General features: G+C 38.3%; 1 protein-coding gene across 27 annotated transcripts in view; it reads left to right on the forward strand.

The window, feature by feature from the left end:
* Ttn (titin) overlaps nt 1-19735 on the forward strand; it is a 265404-nt gene that overhangs the window by 177621 nt on the left and 68048 nt on the right. For all 27 annotated transcript variants that reach the window (XM_076866699.2, XM_076866711.2, XM_076866701.2 and 24 more), the window contains 38 exons: nt 5-156; nt 873-1020; nt 1146-1323; nt 1630-1751; nt 1839-2126; nt 2225-2521; nt 2631-2817; nt 3261-3376; nt 3466-3765; nt 3951-4250; nt 4344-4449; nt 4721-4917; nt 5001-5306; nt 5405-5683; nt 6271-6570; nt 6776-7078; nt 7189-7551; nt 7844-8146; nt 8314-8613; nt 8710-9006; nt 9114-9398; nt 9482-9775; nt 11038-11337; nt 11456-11764; nt 11855-12045; nt 12442-12871; nt 14044-14352; nt 14477-14625; nt 14709-14741; nt 14836-14965; nt 15059-15358; nt 15451-15768; nt 16746-17042; nt 17150-17449; nt 17537-17851; nt 17946-18094; nt 18630-18780; nt 18870-19151. In XM_076866699.2, the coding sequence (XP_076722814.2) occupies nt 5-156; nt 873-1020; nt 1146-1323; nt 1630-1751; nt 1839-2126; nt 2225-2521; nt 2631-2817; nt 3261-3376; nt 3466-3765; nt 3951-4250; nt 4344-4449; nt 4721-4917; nt 5001-5306; nt 5405-5683; nt 6271-6570; nt 6776-7078; nt 7189-7551; nt 7844-8146; nt 8314-8613; nt 8710-9006; nt 9114-9398; nt 9482-9775; nt 11038-11337; nt 11456-11764; nt 11855-12045; nt 12442-12871; nt 14044-14352; nt 14477-14625; nt 14709-14741; nt 14836-14965; nt 15059-15358; nt 15451-15768; nt 16746-17042; nt 17150-17449; nt 17537-17851; nt 17946-18094; nt 18630-18780; nt 18870-19151 (9384 nt within the window). The remainder of the gene's footprint in view (nt 1-4; nt 157-872; nt 1021-1145; nt 1324-1629; nt 1752-1838; nt 2127-2224; nt 2522-2630; nt 2818-3260; nt 3377-3465; nt 3766-3950; nt 4251-4343; nt 4450-4720; nt 4918-5000; nt 5307-5404; nt 5684-6270; nt 6571-6775; nt 7079-7188; nt 7552-7843; nt 8147-8313; nt 8614-8709; nt 9007-9113; nt 9399-9481; nt 9776-11037; nt 11338-11455; nt 11765-11854; nt 12046-12441; nt 12872-14043; nt 14353-14476; nt 14626-14708; nt 14742-14835; nt 14966-15058; nt 15359-15450; nt 15769-16745; nt 17043-17149; nt 17450-17536; nt 17852-17945; nt 18095-18629; nt 18781-18869; nt 19152-19735) is intronic.

Below are 19735 nucleotides of genomic sequence, written 5' to 3' on the forward strand. Positions count from 1 at the left end.
TAAGCTCGCCCAAGTGCACCCAAAGAACTGAAATTTGGAGACATAACCAGGGACTCAGTACATTTGACTTGGGAACCACCAGAGGATGATGGAGGAAGTCCATTAACTGGATATCTTGTTGAAAAGCGAGAAGTCAGTAGGAAAACATGGACTAAAGTGAGTTTCGAGTAGTGATGCATCAACTCCAGAAAAGACTATAGAAGTATTCCAGATTTGTGTGGGATGCCAACAAATTAATACGTGCCACATCTTTTTATCTCACTGAAAAACTACCAAAAACTTTTTTAAAAATGTATTGATGTTAATTGCTTCTGAGATAGTTTAATCAAGGTTTGGTGTAACAGTCCCATTTTGTGAGCCTTATCAAATCTTTAGCTAGGTTTGGTAAAAATAAAATAAAATAAAATAAAACTTATACATTCACTTGGTATCTGATAAGAACCCAATATGTCCCCATTAAGCTATAAGCCATTTGAAGGAAAGTAAGTATTACCATGGTGACCACATTTTTTCTCACGCCACTGGATTATCTCAGTTGGTCTCTCTACCATTCTTTTCCTCCTTCATTTATACTAGTAACTACTCTTTATCCTTATTTCAAATCACTTTTATAATAACCAAACTGGTAGATTCAACATCTTATTTGCCATCTTGTGAATGTATACAAATCATGAAACAGTGTCTCCTTATATTGAGGGTTGAATACTATTATGTATCCAACTTTGCAATTTTTTTCCTAATATGAATTAATATAAGAATAATCCTTAGCATTCAAAACAACTTCCATTTGTATCCCTGCTCATGGTAAAAATCTTTGAATTGGGAAAATGGTTTTGGGGAAATAACTAATTATCTGTGTTTCTTTGTCCCAGGTTATGGACTTTGTGACTGATCTAGAATTCACAGTTCCTGATCTAGTACAAGGAAAAGAATATTTATTCAAAGTCTGTGCTCGTAACAAGTGTGGCCCTGGAGAACCTGCATATGTTGATGAACCTGTAAATATGTCTGCTCCTGCAAGTTAGTACCTACTTCCATAATTTCTTACCTAGTCTCATTTTTTACCTGATTTTTATATTAGAACTGGAGTTAAGTTAGGGGGAAAGGAAAGGGAATTGACTGACTCACTCTTCAAAATGTTATAGCGGTGCCTGACCCACCGGAGAATGTTAAATGGAGAGATCGGACGGCCAAGAGCATCTTCCTAACATGGGATCCACCTAAATATGATGGTGGTTCACGCATCAAAGGATACATAGTAGAAAAGTGTCCACGTGGTTCCGATAAATGGGTTGCCTGTGGAGAACCTGTTGCAGAAACAAAGTAGGTTTCTTAATTACTGGGCACAAGAATAAATGCTTACTCCTAACTCACTAAAATACATTTTCCCTGGGGAATTTTAAATATTGTGTTTTTCATTGAGAATTCTGGTGTGCCTGTCTGCTTTTAAAAGTGTTGCTGAAAATGCTTGCAGTTTAAGATTTTTAGTAGTTATAATATTGAAATAATACAGACTTAATTTAAAAGCTACTTGTGCCAATGGTATGAATTTTAGAAAGTCTATGACAAATGTACAGTGGAATAGGTTATCCATAGGACAGTAAAATATCCTATTTTGCTTTCTGACAGAATGGAAGTGACAGGTCTTGAGGAAGGCAAATGGTACTCCTATCGTGTAAAGGCTTTGAACAGGCAAGGCGCTAGCAAGCCGAGCAAACCCACAGATGAAATCCAGGCTGTGGACACACAGGGTATTTATTTTTTATTTTTATCTTATCAGTCAGGGCTCTAACTTGAACTTGAACTTGCTAATAGCATAAACAATCTTTTCCATTCAGAGGCCCCAGAAATTTTCCTCGATGTGAAGCTCCTTGCTGGCATTACTGTAAAAGCTGGAACAAAAATTGAACTTCCTGCCACCGTAACTGGAAAACCTGAACCTCAAATAACTTGGACTAAGGCTGATATGCTCCTAAAGCAGGACAAAAGAATCACCATTGAAAATGTTCCTAAGAAGTCCACAGTGACTATCATGGACAGTAAGAGAAGCGACACTGGCACATACATCATAGAGGCTGTGAACGTCTGCGGCCGGGCCACTGCTGTGGTGGAAGTGAATGTCTTAGGTAAGGGAGGTTCTTGTTTTAAAAGGGGACCAACTCTTTCAGCTACCTTCTCGAATAAAATGTAATTACATTTTTTTTCTGTATAATTCCATCCACAGATAAGCCTGGGCCACCGGCTGCATTTGATATCACAGATGTAACTAGTGAGTCATGTCTTCTAACATGGAACCCACCACGAGATGATGGTGGATCTAAGGTCACAAACTATGTTGTGGAAAGAAGAGCAACAGATAGTGAAGTGTGGCATAAGCTCTCATCAACTGTTAAGGACACAAAATTTCAGGCAACTAAATTAATACCCAATAAAGAGTATATCTTCAGAGTTGCTGCAGAAAACATGTATGGTGTTGGTGAGCCAGTTCAGGCCACCCCAATAATAGCCAAATATCCATTTGGTAAGTTTCTCAGTCAGTTAAGGAAAAGGATGCTTGTGTCAAACTTGTATTTGGGTGTCATATTGATATATAGGACATATAACTTTTTATATCATTATCCTGTCTATAGATCCACCTGGACCACCAACTCGCCTAGAACCCTCAGACATCACTAAAGATGCAGTGACCCTCACATGGTGTGAGCCAGATGATGATGGTGGCAGCCCTATCACTGGATACTGGGTTGAAAGATTAGATCCTGATACTGATAAATGGGTTAGATGCAATAAGATGCCAATAAAGGATACAACATACAGGTATGCCCAGAACTTCTATCAAGTGTTAAAATAGCAATATATCCAAATTTTTGCTTTTTAGTATTTCCTGTGATCATACATGATATAAGATTACTATTAAATTTTAATTAAAAATATTTTCTATTTTCATATAATTTCAGAAATTATATAAGTTCCATTCAAGAACACACTTCTCAATTAACTATAAAATAGTAGCTTTCTGGAAGTTTCAAAGTGTCCTCCACTATATTATAATGATCATTAGTATAGATAACAATCAGATTGATACATTTATCCAAATCTAAATTTCTTGACTGTTAAAGAACAATTTAAATTTATTTTAAAATATTTTTAGTTAAGTTTCCAAATTAGTTTCTCACAATTTAAACAAATTTGCCCCTTCTATGTAAAACACAGTTGGCTGCTTCTTACCATATTGTTGCATATGCTTTTTCCTAATTCAGAGTGAAAGGTCTCACCAATAAGAAAAAATACAGATTCCGTGTATTGGCTGAAAATCTGGCTGGACCTGGAAAGCCAAGCAGATCAACTGAACCAATCTTAATAAAAGATCCCATAGGTAGTATTTTTATAATTTTCCATGATTATTTTGAAGCTTCCAGTCACTTCTTTTTTACAAACCTAAATATTTGTCTTCATTGTTTGCAGATCCTCCATGGCCCCCTGGAAAACCAACTGTGAAAGATGTAGGCAAAACATCATTATTCTTGAACTGGACAAAGCCAGAACACGATGGAGGGGCAAAGATTGAGTCTTACGTCATTGAAATGCTGAAAACTGGAACGGAAGACTGGGTCAGAGTGGCCGAAGGAGTTCCGACCACTGAGCACTTCCTCAAGGGGCTCATGGAAGGGCAGGAATACTCGTTCCGAGTTAGAGCTGTGAACAAGGCTGGGGAAAGTGAACCCAGTGAACCCAGTGACCCTGTGCTTTGCCGAGAGAAACTCTGTAAGTCCCTCTTGATGTCTGGGGTGTATACTCTTCCACCATGTGTCTGAAAACTACAATATGAGAAAATATTTAAAAACTCATTTTCTTTTTGCCATATTATTTCTGGGCGACTACCAAAATATTCAGTGAAGACTAGATACTGGACAATACAAAAAAACTGAATTTTTCTCTCTCTGGTCCAGATCCTCCATCACCACCTCGTTGGCTTGAAGTGATTAACATCACAAAAAATACAGCAGACCTAAAATGGACAGTTCCTGAGAAAGATGGAGGGTCGCCCATCACCAACTACATCGTGGAAAAGAGGGATGTCAGGCGAAAAGGCTGGCAAACAGTGGACACCACTGTCAAGGACACCAAGTGCACAGTAACCCCACTGACTGAGGGTTCTTTATACGTGTTCCGAGTTGCTGCAGAAAATGCCATAGGACAAAGTGACTACACTGAAATTGAGGACTCTGTCCTGGCCAAAGACACCTTTAGTATGCTTTCCAACTGAATCTTTGCAACATTTGTAGCAGATTATTACTTTTCCCTTTGGCTTTTCTAATCAGTAATTATTATTTTGTTTTCAGCTACTCCTGGACCACCATATGCCCTGACAGTGGTTGACGTGACAAAACGACATGTTGACCTAAAGTGGGAGCCACCTAAAAATGATGGTGGAAGACCAATACAGAGGTAGAACTTGAATTAATTTATAAAAGATAACTTACTTTTGGTTTAAAGTTTTTTTGTGTGTGTGAAACTTGGGAATTAAACCCAAGTGTATCTATCTATAGCTGAGCTACATCCCTATCCCTTTTTTTGAGATAGTCTCACTAAATTGCCCAGGCTGCTCTCAAGTTTGCAGTCTTCTGCCTCAGCCTCTACCATACCCAGCTTGACTACAAATTCTTAACATTTTCTTTTTTATTATTAATGCTAATGAAATGCTTTCTTATTTCAATAGATATATCATTGAGAAGAAAGAAAAGTTAGGCACTCGTTGGGTGAAAGCTGGAAAGACCTCAGGACCTGACTGTAACTTCAGAGTAACTGATGTCATTGAAGGAACAGAGGTCCAGTTTCAGGTTCGGGCAGAAAATGAAGCTGGAGTTGGTCACCCAAGTGAACCCACAGAAATCCTGTCAATTGAAGATCCAACAAGTAAGTAGTGTTGATCATACAAAGGATATTGTCTAAAACTTGATGATGAGACTGTTTACGTAATTGTTTCACTCTTTTCTCAGGTCCTCCCTCACCTCCCCTTGACCTACATGTGACTGATGCTGGGAGAAAGCACATTGCCATTGCTTGGAAGCCTCCAGAGAAAAATGGCGGAAGTCCTATTATAGGATACCATGTTGAAATGTGTCCAGTAGGCACTGAGAAATGGATGCGAGTTAACTCTCGCCCAATAAAAGACCTGAAATTCAAGGTTGAAGAGGGTATTGTTCCTGACAAAGAGTATGTTCTCAGAGTGAGAGCCGTCAATGCTGTTGGTGTCAGTGAACCTTCTGAAATCTCCGAAAATGTGGTTGCCAAAGACCCAGACTGTAAGAACACTATCTTTTACTGTTAATAAGTTAGTCTTTATTCATTGCATTGCATTTTGACACACATTTTACCCCTTCTTTTGAATTATATCTTATAGGCAAACCAACAATTGATCTGGAGACTCATGACATTGTGGTCATTGAAGGTGAAAAGTTAAGCATTCCTGTTCCCTTCAGAGCTGTCCCAATTCCAACTGTTAGCTGGCATAAAGATGGCAAAGAAGTTAAAGCTAGTGATAGATTAACAATGAAGAATGATCACATCTCTGCACACCTTGAAGTTCCCAAGAGTGTCCATGCAGACGCTGGAGTTTACACCATTACACTGGAGAATAAGCTTGGCTCAGCAACCGCCTCAATCAATGTCAAAGTCATAGGTAATCGTTCTTTAATGAAATAAAAACTAATTTCCCCAACATGTGAAGAAAATATAGTGAAGTTTGCAGTATTAGTATAAATGGCTTCATGAACTGGCCAATTTGTAGACTAAACATCCCCTCAGATTATTTATTTCCATGTAAGAAGTAAAGCAATTCTTAACAGATAAAATTGCTAAGCTCTTATTAGGCTAATTTATTCCTGTTTTAATTATTTGCATGTGAAATAATGATTTAGAGATATAGCATACCCAAAGAATGTTTAAATAATCAATAGTTATTTCTTGTTGTATAAATTCACATTTTTCCATAGTATTCTCTTTAAGGGGTAGTAACATTTTCTGTCCTTTATCCCATCCCTGATAATGTTTGGAAATTTATAGGGCCATTTTTTCTCTGCACAAAGACTCGGAGCTGCTACTGACATTTAGTAGTACAGGGCCAAGGATGCCAATGTCCTCCAATATGAAGGACACTCTAGCATATGAAAGATTATCCAACACAATAGCTCCACCTAGAGAAAGTACACTATGAAAATTCTGATTTTTCAGGATTACAATAATAATTATCAATTACAATTGTAACAGGCCTACCTGGTCCATGCAAAGATATTAAAGCAAGTGATGTGACCAAGAGTTCTTGCAAGTTAACCTGGGAGCCTCCAGAATATGATGGTGGAAGCCCAATTCTTCATTATGTCCTGGAACGCAGAGAAGCTGGGAGGAGGACATATATACCAGTCATGTCTGGTGAGAACAAACTGTCTTGGACTGTAAAGGATCTCATACCAAATGGTGAATACTTCTTCCGTGTTAAAGCAGTCAACAAGATTGGTGGAGGCGAATATATTGAACTGAAAAATCCAGTCATTGCTCAAGATCCAAAGCGTAAGTTTAAACATGAATGTACAATGACTAGTAACTCATATGCAAGTTTTCTTTTTGTTTTAAGAAGGTGGGTTGGATGGGGACAGAGCTCAGTTGGTCGAGTGCTTGCCTTGCATGCATAAGGCCCTGGGTTCCATCCCCAGCACCAAAAAAAAAAAAGAAGGTGGTTTTCCCCAAGTTAACACTTTTTTTTCTTGTTCTACAGAACCTCCAGATCCACCTGTAGATGTTGAGGTTCATAATCCTACAGCTAAGGCAATGACTATTACGTGGAAGCCACCTTTGTATGATGGAGGAAGCAAGATAATGGGTTACATCATAGAGAAGATTGCTAAGGGGGAAGACAGGTGGAAGAGATGCAATGAACACCTGGTACCAGTCTTGACTTACACTGCAAAAGGACTTGAAGAGGGAAAGGAGTACCAATTCCGTGTACGAGCAGAGAATGCTGCCGGTATTGGCGAACCTTCTCGGGCTACTCCTCCCACCAAAGCCGTAGATCCTATCGGTAAGTTTTGTCTAATGGAGTTGCTACTTTCCTGTTATGAAATAAATGAGAATAATGTTTTGTCAGTTATTTTAATCAGAATTGAAAATAATTATTTTTAATCATTACAGATGCTCCAAAAGTGATTATGAGAACAAGTCTAGAAGTGAAACGAGGTGATGAAATAGCTCTTGATGCAACCATTTCTGGCTCACCATACCCAACTATTACATGGATAAAGGATGAAAATGTCATTATACCAGAGGAAATTAAGAAGCGACCCACCCCTCTGGTTAGGAAGAAGAAGGGTGAAGTTCAAGAAGAAGAACCATTTGTCCTGCCTCTGACAGAGCGTTTGAGCATCAACAATAGCAAACAAGGAGAATCTCAGCTCCGCGTCAGAGATTCTCTCCGACCTGATCATGGCCTGTATATGATCAAAGTTGAAAATGACCATGGTATTGCGAAAGCTCCGTGCACTGTCAGTGTGTTAGGTAAATGGTTAAACCTAAACTTTCAGCTGGGAAAAGGTTACACATAACATAAAAATTAGTTGGGGTGGGAAATTAGAAGAAGTGGGAAATAGGTTCAGCAAATAATCCTCAGTCATATTTTTACATACCATGTTAAAAAAAATCAACTGATCTCATTATTATCTAATGTGATACAAAGAGAGAGATGTGGGAAAATCAGATTTATGTCAAAGAAGCATACTAACATTTACATGTTCTATAGCAAACCACTTCTATGCAAATTTTTAATTACTGTTCTCTTTTGAAATATTAGATACACCAGGACCACCAATCAACTTTGTATTTGAAGATATTAGAAAGAACTCGGTCCTCTGTAAATGGGAACCACCCCTTGATGACGGTGGCAGTGAAATCATAAACTACACTTTGGAAAAGAAAGACAAGACAAAACCTGACTCAGAATGGATTGTCATCACCTCAACACTTAGACACTGCAAATATGCAGTAACAAAACTGATTGAAGGAAAAGAGTACCTCTTCCGTGTAAGAGCTGAAAATAGGTTTGGACCTGGACCACCATGTGTTTCAAAGCCTCTTACAGCAAAAGACCCATTTGGTAAGGTTCCTTTAGCATTGAAAGTTTTTTGTCATATACTTTGTTACATACATACATACTATATATATATATATATATATATATATATATATATATATATATATATCACAGTTTATAAAGTTCAAATTTTGTGTCACATTTGGGAATTTTACTTTTTGTTTTCTCAGAACCACCTGATGCACCTGACAAGCCCATTGTGGAAGATGTTACCAGCAACAGTATGTTAGTGAAATGGAATGAGCCAAAAGATAATGGAAGCCCCATCTTGGGTTACTGGCTTGAAAAACGTGAAGTTAACAGTACACATTGGTCTCGTGTCAACAAAAACCTTCTGAATTCTTTGAAAACTAAGGTAGATGGCTTATTAGAAGGACTCACCTATGTCTTCAGAGTATGTGCAGAAAATGCAGCTGGACCTGGCAAGTTCAGTCCACCTTCAGATCCCAAAACAGCACGTGATCCAATCTGTAAGTAATTCCCCAGGAAGAAAGTTAGGGATAGTAAGTCACTGTACATTTAAAAACCATCAGTGGGTTTGATGTGTGTACCTGCATTCATTCTAGCTCCACCTGGACCGCCTGTTCCAAGAGTTGCTGACACAAGTTCTACAACTATTGAACTGGAATGGGAACCCCCAGCTTTCAATGGTGGTGGGGAAATTATTGGCTACTTCGTCGATAAGCAGTTGGTTGGCACAAATGAATGGTCACGCTGCACAGAGAAGATGATCAAAGTCCGTCAATACACTGTCAAAGAAATCCGAGAGGGTGCTGATTACAAACTTCGAGTGAGTGCTGTCAATGCTGCAGGTGAAGGACCACCTGGAGAAACAGGACCTGTTACAGTGGCTGAACCAAAAGGTACTTAAAAGTTTTATTTGAATAAAATGACGGATATTTTCTAAAGATGGGGCTATTTTTTTTTTTCATCTTTCTTGGACTAATGTATGACTGTTCTCTTTCAACAGAACCTCCAAATGTGGAATTGGATGTTTCTGTCAAGGGTGGAATACAAATCATGGCAGGGAAGACTCTTAGAATTCCAGCTGTGGTGACTGGCCGCCCAGTGCCTACAAAAGTATGGACCATAGAAGAAGGAGAGCTGGACAAAGACCGTGTTGTAATAGAGAATGTTGGAACCAAATCTGAGCTAATTATCAAGAACGCATTGAGAAAAGATCATGGCAGATACATAATTACAGCTACTAATAACAGTGGCTCCAAATTTGCAGCAGCTCGGGTGGAAGTTTTTGGTAAGGAATTCTGCATGGATTTTCATAGGATACTCCCAAGTGGTAGTGACTTATTACATTAATTTTGCTGCTTTATTTTTCAGATGTCCCTGGTCCAGTTCTTGACTTAAAACCTGTTGTAACAAACAGAAAGATGTGTCTGCTTAACTGGTCTGACCCAGCAGATGATGGAGGAAGTGAAATCACAGGCTTTATTATTGAAAGAAAGGATGCTAAAATGCATACTTGGAGACAACCAATAGAGACTGAGAGATCTAAATGTGACATCACAGGTCTCCTCGAGGGACAAGAATATATGTTCCGTGTTATTGCTAAGAACAAGTTTGGCTGTGGCCCTCCTGTTGAAATAGGACCAATTCTTGCAGTTGATCCACTAGGTAAAACAAGTTTTTCACTGTGTATAAAATACATACTGCTTTGCTTCTAGTTATATCATTTATTCATTGAGCTTTATGGTTTCAAACTCCCAACAGTCTCAAGATCTATAAATAGAGAGTAATCAAAACGAATAGCTAGAGAGTAAATCAAATAACTACAAGCAACTTAAAGACACCATATTTGGTATAATTCCAAAGTAACTTTGGTTCCAAGTATATTTATCATCCATAGATTTGTGTGCTGAAAACTTTTGATCTTCTGAGGCTTAGTAATAACCTAGTAATAATTTAGAAGTATTAAATCTTTCCAATGGAATACACTGGAGTTTGGTTTTTTTTCTAATAATCTAGTAGTTTAATAGAGTTTTTTTTTCCAGAAGATAAAATGCCTTATGATAAATGCCTTAACCTTGCCCTATTCATCAAAAAGTCCCCAAATTGGATAGCTAGGGAGGCCACAAACCAGAAAGAACCACCAAAGGATAGGAAAATAATCAGAGGAAATCTTCCAGAGACAACATGAAATCTTACAATTGTACATATTGATAATGCACACTGACCCTCATTTTAAGAAAGCAATGCCTTTGACAAAGACCTATTCCTCTGCCACCATCCCCTGGAAAAATATAAGTTATATCCTACACCACTGTTAAAGCTCATCTCAAAAAGTACATTAAATTGTGCCAGAGGCATTAGAACAGTACTGGGATTCCACTGCTTCTAGTTACAATAACTTCAGTAAGCACAGATTGGGTCTAGTTTCACCTTTCAGAACTTACTCTTGGTTCTGTCCTTCAGGACACAAAACCATAGAAGGATTATACACAGTCTCGACTGTATTTAAACCTACACTTGAGGCAATATGATTTGCAGAATGTTTAGTAGCTTTATCTCAGAATCTGCTCAGAAACACTTTGCTCTCAGCTGGCCATCCAAAGCAAAACCACAGACCTATTTTACTAGGTCATTAAGATTAGAAACTTTCCCAGTGACAGGAGGTAAACAATCTAAAACACTAAATATAAAAAAAGTATATGTTCACCTTGATTTATTTTTAATTAATACTCAATGGAAAATTTGCTAAACACAAATTCTGCAAGAATGGCTATATTTTGGTAGCTGACACATTTTGAGGAGGATTTTAAAAATGGATATAAGATAATGCCAAACAGAAACCTATTTTTCACATGAATAACGTGAAATATTAATTCCTATATGAATATTTCTCTCATGCTCATCATTTAATTTGCTTCTGGTTAAAGGTCCTCCGACATCTCCTGAAAGGCTGACATACACAGAAAGGACCAAGTCCACTATCACCCTTGACTGGAAAGAACCCCGCAGCGATGGTGGCAGTCCCATCCAAGGATACATCATTGAAAAACGGCGTCATGACAAACCTGACTTTGAAAGAGTTAACAAACGCCTCTGCCCAACCACCTCTTTCCTGGTTGAAAATCTCGATGAACACCAAATGTATGAGTTCCGTGTCAAAGCCGTCAATGCAATTGGTGAAAGTGAACCATCCCTGCCTCTTAATGTAGTCATTCAAGATGATGAAGGTGTGGATTCTGAACCTAATAATTTTAATGCACTTTACAATTCTGCCCTTCTCCTGTAAGTTGAGAAAACATTCTTATGAGCTGTCTGCTTTTCCCTTTCTCTCCCTTCTCTTTGTAGTGCCTCCAAATATTAAGTTACGTCTGGCCGTTCGAGGAGACACTATCAAAGTTAAGGCAGGGGAGCCTGTTAACATCCCTGCAGATGTGACGGGTCTTCCAATGCCTAAGATCGAGTGGTCCAAGAACGAAACAGTAATTGAAAAACCCACCGATGCACTTCAAATAACCAAGGAAGAAGTGTCCCGCAGTGAGGCAAAGACAGAGCTTATCATTCCCAAAGCTGTCCGGGAGGACAAAGGCACTTATACCATTACTGCTTCTAATCGCCTCGGCTCAGTGTTCCGAAATGTTCACGTTGAAGTTTATGGTAAGTGACTTGCTTTCTTTTGTATAAAAAAAAAATCCATTGTCAGTTGAAGAATTGCCTTCTCAAGCTCCTCTGTCCTTTTCCTTCCAGATCGCCCATCCCCACCAAGAAATCTTGCTGTTACTGATATTAAAGCTGAATCTTGCTACTTGACATGGGATGCCCCTCTAGATAATGGTGGCAGTGAAATCACCCATTATGTTATTGACAAACGTGATGCAAGTAGGAAAAAGAGTGAATGGGAAGAAGTCACCAATACTGCTGTGGAGAAAAGATATGGGGTAAATGTTTCTGGGTATTTTCTCACATACTTAAAAGCACATGACTTTGACTTAATACCATTTTCATATAACCTTGAAATCTAATGGTTAAACTCAAAACTCACACAAGAAGCTATTTCATTATTATAGTGTTTAGCACCTTGCACATAAGGCTACTTAGTAAATACCATTTGCTATTCAGGTACTCTTTTACTTGAAAGATCTGCTGAGGTAAAATAAATTTATATATTCTTATTTTACATGGGTTTTCCTTTTCTCTGTCTTCTTCCATGATTGAAGTCTATATATTTATTTCCCATTATAGTAATACCTCCCAAAGTAAGTTCAATTTTGAGAAGAGTGAAAATCAGTGGAAGCCTATTCTTTTTAAGACATTTCTATTTGTCTCATTTCTAGGTCTGGAAACTTATCCCCAATGGACAATATGAGTTCCGAGTTAGAGCAGTGAATAAATATGGAACCAGTGATGAGTGCAAATCCGACAAAGTGGTCATTCAAGATCCTTATCGCCTTCCTGGGCCTCCAGGAAAACCAAAGGTCTTGGAGCGCACCAAAGGGTCAATGTTAGTGAGCTGGACACCTCCTTTGGACAATGGTGGCTCTCCAATTACTGGCTACTGGCTGGAAAAGAGAGAGGAAGGAGGCGCCTACTGGTCACGTGTTAGCAGAGCACCAATAACAAAAGTGGGATTGAAGGGTATAGAATTTAATGTTCCCCGTTTGATTGAAGGCGTTAAATACCAGTTCAGAGCCATGGCAATAAATGCTGCAGGAATTGGTCCTCCCAGTGAACCATCAGATCCAGCTCTTGCTGGAGATCCCATATGTAAGTATGCTTCCTTGCTGGAAATCATTTCTAAAGGGAAAAGTTACTAAGTACATCATTCTTCTCTTTTTAATTTTCTATGTCAAACTATTATTCATGTTTACATAGACAGTCATAAGTATATAGATAGATAGATCACTATATACACATAAAATCATACAGTTTTTAACTTTTGGATTAAACCTCATATTTTATAAGGAATCAGAATTATAAAAACCTGGATGGACTGACTAAGCTCCTTTCTGCTCTCATACTTTAAATAAACTTCTTTCTCATTTTTCCCACTAAAGACACTCTTCTGCAGGAATTCAACAAAAAGAAAAATGTCGTTAGCTTTTCAATAATATTTATCAAGCAAAGATATCAAATTTTCAGGCACATTCTGTGAGAGCAAATAAAAGAGGAAAATTCTGAAAGATCTATGATAAGATTCATTCAAAAATCAAAATTCTGTGTCCTTGACAGTTAATTCAGTTTGCTGTGTATCTGATTGGATATTTGGTAGGAAAAAAATCAACTGTTATTTTAAAATACTCTTAACTGCTATATGGAGAATATATATAATATGGTACAATAGGTAGTCATTTATTCATTCAGCAAACTAGTGTTTACTGCACATAGGGTCTCTTCACTAGAGGGGGAAGAGTTATAATTAAAAAGACAAATAGAGTAAAATAATTTCTGTAATTGTAAAACACTTCAGAAATGTAAAGGGTGGTTATGTGATTATTGCAGAGATTGATCCTTCTAAAGAGCATTAAGATTAGCTTATGTTCAAAGATATACCAGCTAGTGATGAAATTATTTTAAATTTTTCATACTGTGGTAAACAAAATGTGTTTTCATTGAAGAATAAGGTAGAACCTCATCAAAGGAATCACAAAAGTACACTAGCTTTTCACTAACCATGTGTAAACAGACTGTAGAGTATCTAGATATCATAAGTAGTCTTTCTTTTCCAGTTGTTTGATTTCTGTGTCTTTGCATTAATGCTAAAGACAAGTAGATTGTTTCAAGTAGATTCTTATTCCCTTTTAACATTCCTATTTTAATAGATTAAAAATAATATTTAATCTTATGTAGCAAAAAAGGATTCTTACAGTATAAAAATCTAGCATTACATTACCTTCAAATTTTGATGTGCTTTTTGGTTTGTTTTGATTTCTCATTAGACCCACCTGGGCCACCTTCTTGCCCAGAGGTTAAAGATAAAACAAAGTCAAGCATCTCACTGGCATGGAAACCGCCAGCCAAAGATGGTGGCAGTCCAATCAAAGGATATATTGTAGAAATGCAAGAAGAAGGTACTACTGACTGGAAGAGAGTCAATGAACCAGACAAACTTCTTACTACCTGTGAATGTGTGGTACCCAACCTGAAAGAACTCAGGAAGTACAGGTTCAGAGTGAAAGCTGTCAATGAAGCTGGTGAATCTGAACCAAGTGACACAACTGGAGAGATACCTGCCACTGATATTCAAGGTACTGGTCCTTATTCAGTGTATGCATCTCTTAAGTCTCATCATGAAATTGATTAATCTCCTGAGGATAGGTCAGCCACTTTTTAATAATGTCAGCTAAATCCTATTACATTATGGCTTTACAGAGGTACCAGAGGTTTTCATTGACATTGGAGCACAAGACTGCCTGGTTTGTCAGGCTGGCTCACAGATTAGAATCCCTGCTGTCATCAAAGGGCGCCCAACACCAAAATCATCTTGGGAGTTTGATGGAAAGGCAAAGAAGGCCATGAAGGTAAAAAAATTAAAATTTTCCTGAGTGTCCCACTGAATCCCTGAAAGGAATATTTATACTACAACTGTCTTCTTTTCTAATAGGATGGAGTTCATGATATACCTGAAGATGCACAGGTAAAAAATAATAAATAATAATAACTCACAATATGGTTGACTTCTGTACTACTGTTACTTCATTTGATATGTGAACACTGTTTCCTTTGTACAGTTGGAGACTGCTGAAAACTCATCAGTAATCATCATCCCAGATTGTAAACGTTCGCATTCAGGCAAATACAGCATCACAGCCAAGAACAAAGCAGGACAGAAGACTGCAAATTGCAGAGTCAAAGTCATGGGTAAGAAAGACTTTAAAAGTTGCTATGGAATAGGAACAAATTAGTTTTAAACATCCAAGGAACGCTGTCTACATTATGATTTGCCTCCAACAGATGTACCAGGTCCACCCAAAGATTTGAAAGTCAGTGACATCACAAGGAGCAGTTGCAGACTTTCATGGAAGATGCCAGACGATGATGGGGGAGACAGGATCAAAGGCTATGTCATTGAGAAAAAGACTATTGATGGAAAGGCTTGGACTAAAGTCAATCCAAACTGTGGAAGCACCTCATTTGTAGTGCCTGACCTCATTTCTGAACAGCAATATTTCTTCCGCGTGCGAGCAGAAAACCGTTTTGGTATTGGCCCACCTGTGGAAACCATTCAGAGGACCACTGCCAGAGATCCAATCTGTGAGTTTTAAAATCCAAGTCTAAAATATCTTCTCAAAATTGAACTGTATTGGTATAAACACTGCTTAATGTCTCCTTAACTATTTTCACAGTTCCTCCCGATCCTCCTATTAAACTCAAAATTGGCCTTATAACAAAGAACACAGTCCATCTCTCATGGAAACCTCCAAAGAATGATGGGGGCTCCCCTGTCACCCACTATATCGTTGAGTGCCTTGCATGGGACCCTACTGGGAAAAAGAAGGAAGCATGGAGACAGTGCAATAAGCGTGATGTGGAAGAATTGGAATTTACCGTTGAAGACCTCATAGAGGGTGGGGAATATGAATTCAGGGTCAAAGCTGTCAATGCTGCAGGAGTCAGCAAACCTTCCGCCACTGTTGGCCCCGTGACTGTCAAAGACCAGACATGTAAGTGCCCACATACTGACAGAGAATTCCCTCTTTATAGCTGCCTTCCTAGGTATTTAATACTACCCCAAATAAGTAAGAATGGGATATGAGAACATTAGGAAGTTCCTGTGGCCTGAGTGCTGATATGGGCAAATTCCTCAATTACCCATCCCTCGACCTCAACCAAGTTACAATCTCCTTACATGAAAGGAGATGATGTTTGTAATTTTCTTACTGTAATTCTCTCCATGGAAAGCTGTTTTCTTTGCCAGAAGTTAAGGCAGTTCCTCTGCCTGCTCCTCAGAAGGGTCAGAGAGCAACCAGTCATTTGCTTGGCAACTGCCACAATGCGTTTCTCTTCACAATCAAATTTCTTTTCCTCCACTTGAGAAAAAGAAGTATCTGTTTAAAAAGATAAAATATACATACAAATATGGTAATGCTGCACTCTCTGATTATTGTTACCATCACTACTGCTGTGCAAGTTTGTTCAGTTCTCTTTTCAAAGCTGAAGGCTATAGTTACTACCCTCTTTCATACTCTTATACTAAATCTGTGGAAAATAGAAAATTCCTTTGCCTCTACCAGCAGTTGCATTTCTTATGAGGGGAAGTCACCTCAGAGTAAACGTTGTGAATCCCTTTGTAACTCCGCATGAATATTAAAGAAATCATGGCGACAGGGCTCCCAAGTCTAAGCTATTCCGCTTCACTCCCTTCTGCCCTTTTATCAGTACATGCTCATGCATAATTATGCCAGAAAAGAGAGAGGCAATAGCTGAGAAATCTAGCCACATGTAGATCCAATAAACTACATGTACCTGTTCCTCAAACAAGTACAACAGTTTTAAAAACAGACCCACTCTTATACGGGCCTGGGATATAAAGTCTGCCTATAGTAGATACAAACACCTTTATCATCCTTGTAAATTGTACTTTCTGTCCTTCAGCGCTTTTTACTCCTAATGATAACTTATTTAATTTTTAATAATCTAGGCCCACCATCAATTGAGCTCAAAGAATTCATGGAGGTTGAAGAAGGAACTGATGTTAACATAGTGGCCAAAATCAAAGGAGTGCCATTCCCAACACTCACCTGGTTTAAAGCTCCTCCAAAGAAGCCTGATAACAAAGAACCTGTTCTCTATGACACCCACGTCAACAAACTGGTGGTGGACGACACCTGCACTTTAGTTATTCCACAGTCTCGCAGGAGTGACACTGGCTTATACACCATCACAGCTGTAAATAACCTGGGAACAGCATCAAAGGAGATGAGACTCAATGTCCTTGGTAAAGATTGCATGACTTGGTTAAAACTGCATGTTTTTACAGCCATAAATAGGTTCAGGCTTTAAAAAATCACTCTAATAAAATGTTCCTTCTTTAAACCATTTTAGGTCGTCCTGGCCCTCCAATAGGACCCATAAAGTTCGAATCAATTTCAGCAGATCAAATGACATTATCTTGGCTTCCACCTAAAGATGATGGTGGGTCCAAGATTACAAACTATGTAATTGAGAAAAGAGAAGCTAACAGGAAGACATGGGTACGTGTTTCCAGTGAACCTAAAGAGTGCATGTACACAATTCCCAAATTGCTGGAAGGCCATGAATATGTATTCCGAATCATGGCCCAGAATAAATACGGCATTGGAGAACCACTTGACAGTGAACCTGAAACAGCACGAAACCTCTTCTGTAAGTTGGCTCACATTTTACACCAAAGCCATTCTTATCTATGCTGTTTGTAATTTCTTGTAGACTAATGTATTGTTTTCCCCACAGCTGTCCCTGGGGCACCAGATAAACCAACAGTTAGCAGTGTGACTCGTAACTCCATGACTGTCAACTGGGAAGAGCCAGAGTACGATGGAGGTTCTCCTGTGACTGGATACTGGCTAGAAATGAAAGACACCACTTCAAAGAGATGGAAGAGGGTGAACCGAGACCCTATCAAAGCCATGACTTTGGGGGTTTCTTACAAAGTAACTGGTCTTATTGAAGGTTCTGACTACCAGTTCCGCGTGTATGCAATCAATGCTGCTGGTGTGGGTCCTGCAAGTTTGCCATCAGATCCAGTGACTGCTAGAGATCCAATTGGTAAGGCTTGCCATCATTCTTTTTTTTTAAAATTTTATCTTCCAAAAGTGCAATGGAAAAGTCAAGAATACTAATTTATACTGGTTTGTTCCAGCTCCTCCTGGCCCTCCATTTCCCAAAGTGACAGACTGGACTAAATCATCTGTGGACCTCGAATGGTCTCCCCCATTAAAAGATGGTGGCTCCAAAATAACTGGATATATTGTTGAGTATAAGGAAGAAGGAAAAGAAGAATGGGAAAAGGTAACTAAAACTTGGCTTTAAAAAAAATGTACTATGTATGAACTAAAAATGTAGTAGTTACTCTCAATCCCATTAGCTTCTATCTATATTTTTAGTTTAAGAAATCAGAAAAATAGGGCTGGGGTTGTGGCCCAGTGGTAGAGTGCTTGCCTAGCATTCATGAGGCACTGGGTTTGATCCCTGGCACCACATTTACAAAAAAAAAGTAAAATAAAGGTTAAAAAAAAAGGAAAAAAAGAAATCAGAAAAATAACTTCATAACTAATGATGCAAATATGTTATTGTCAAAAAATTAATCAGATTAGGGTTAAGGAGACTACTGCTGAGCTACATCCCCAGGTCCATTTGATAATAATTTTAAAACATAATTCCTGGCAAGTTATTCCATTTAGTGTTGCCTATAAAAGCTGAGCCCTAAAACCTAAATGACAATTTTCCTAAAGAGAGTAAGTGGGCTACTGGTTATATGGTAGAAAGTTATTAAAGCGACAAGCTGCAAAGAACTAACTGTAAAATGTTTATCAATTTCCCTCAGGCTAAAGATAAAGAAGTGAGAGGAACAAAACTTGTTGTGACAGGATTAAAAGAAGGGGCATTCTACAAATTTAGAGTGAGAGCAGTTAACATTGCTGGCATTGGAGAACCTGGAGAAGTCACAGATATCATTGAAATGAAAGACAGAATTGGTAATTATCAGCACTTCTATTATTTCTTCCATGCTTACGTTTCAGACTGAAAGTGGAAATCACATTGAAAATTTTCAATTCTTTCCCAGTTTCACCTGACCTCCAGCTAGATGCCAGTGTCAGAGACAGAATTGTCGTCCATGCTGGAGGGGTGATCCGAATCATTGCTTACGTCTCTGGGAAGCCGCCTCCAACTGTCACCTGGAGCATGAACGAAAGAGCGTTACCTCAAGAAGCCACCATTGAGGAAACGGCCATCAGCTCATCCATGGTCATCAAGAACTGCCAGAGGAGCCATCAAGGCGTCTATTCTCTTCTTGCCAAAAATGCAGGGGGAGAAAGAAAGAAGACAATTATTGTTGATGTATTAGGTAAATAAGTTCACTTTGTCTATGCAATGCTTTCAACAAGCATTTTCATTACATCTACAGCAAAACTATGTTGTAATAAAACTATGTTATAAACATTTTGGAAAAGAAAAAAAATCACCCATAATCCACAGATTAGAATTTAAAATTTTTCCTTTTTGCTTTTTTAGCCTACGTATATTCTATACAGTTGTATTTCTACTACACATAAGTTTTTTATGCTGCTTTTTTTTTTTTACAGAACGTGCCACCATAAATGCCTACTATTATTATATCATTTCCCTAAAAGCAACTTTTGTACACATGAATGTTTAAAATCTGTCAGTGACGATCATTTTCACATTTGAAAATAGTTATTTTCACATGGTTATTTGCTAATTATCTTAATTATTGAAAACCCTCTGAAGGTTTCAGTATTCTAATTGAGGAGCATCGAATTTGGTTATGAATATGACCAAATGTCACTGAACATAGAGTTGAACTCTTTATGCCTCTTGTTGTCTGGTTTAGTCCAGTGATTTGCTTTGAAAGTGAAGCCCTCCCACTTAGAGCACATGACTCTAAGTACAGCCATGCTGCAAATAGCC

Source organism: Callospermophilus lateralis, chromosome 9, assembly GCF_048772815.1.
Source record: "Callospermophilus lateralis isolate mCalLat2 chromosome 9, mCalLat2.hap1, whole genome shotgun sequence".
NCBI classification, from domain to species: Eukaryota; Metazoa; Chordata; class Mammalia; order Rodentia; family Sciuridae; genus Callospermophilus; species Callospermophilus lateralis.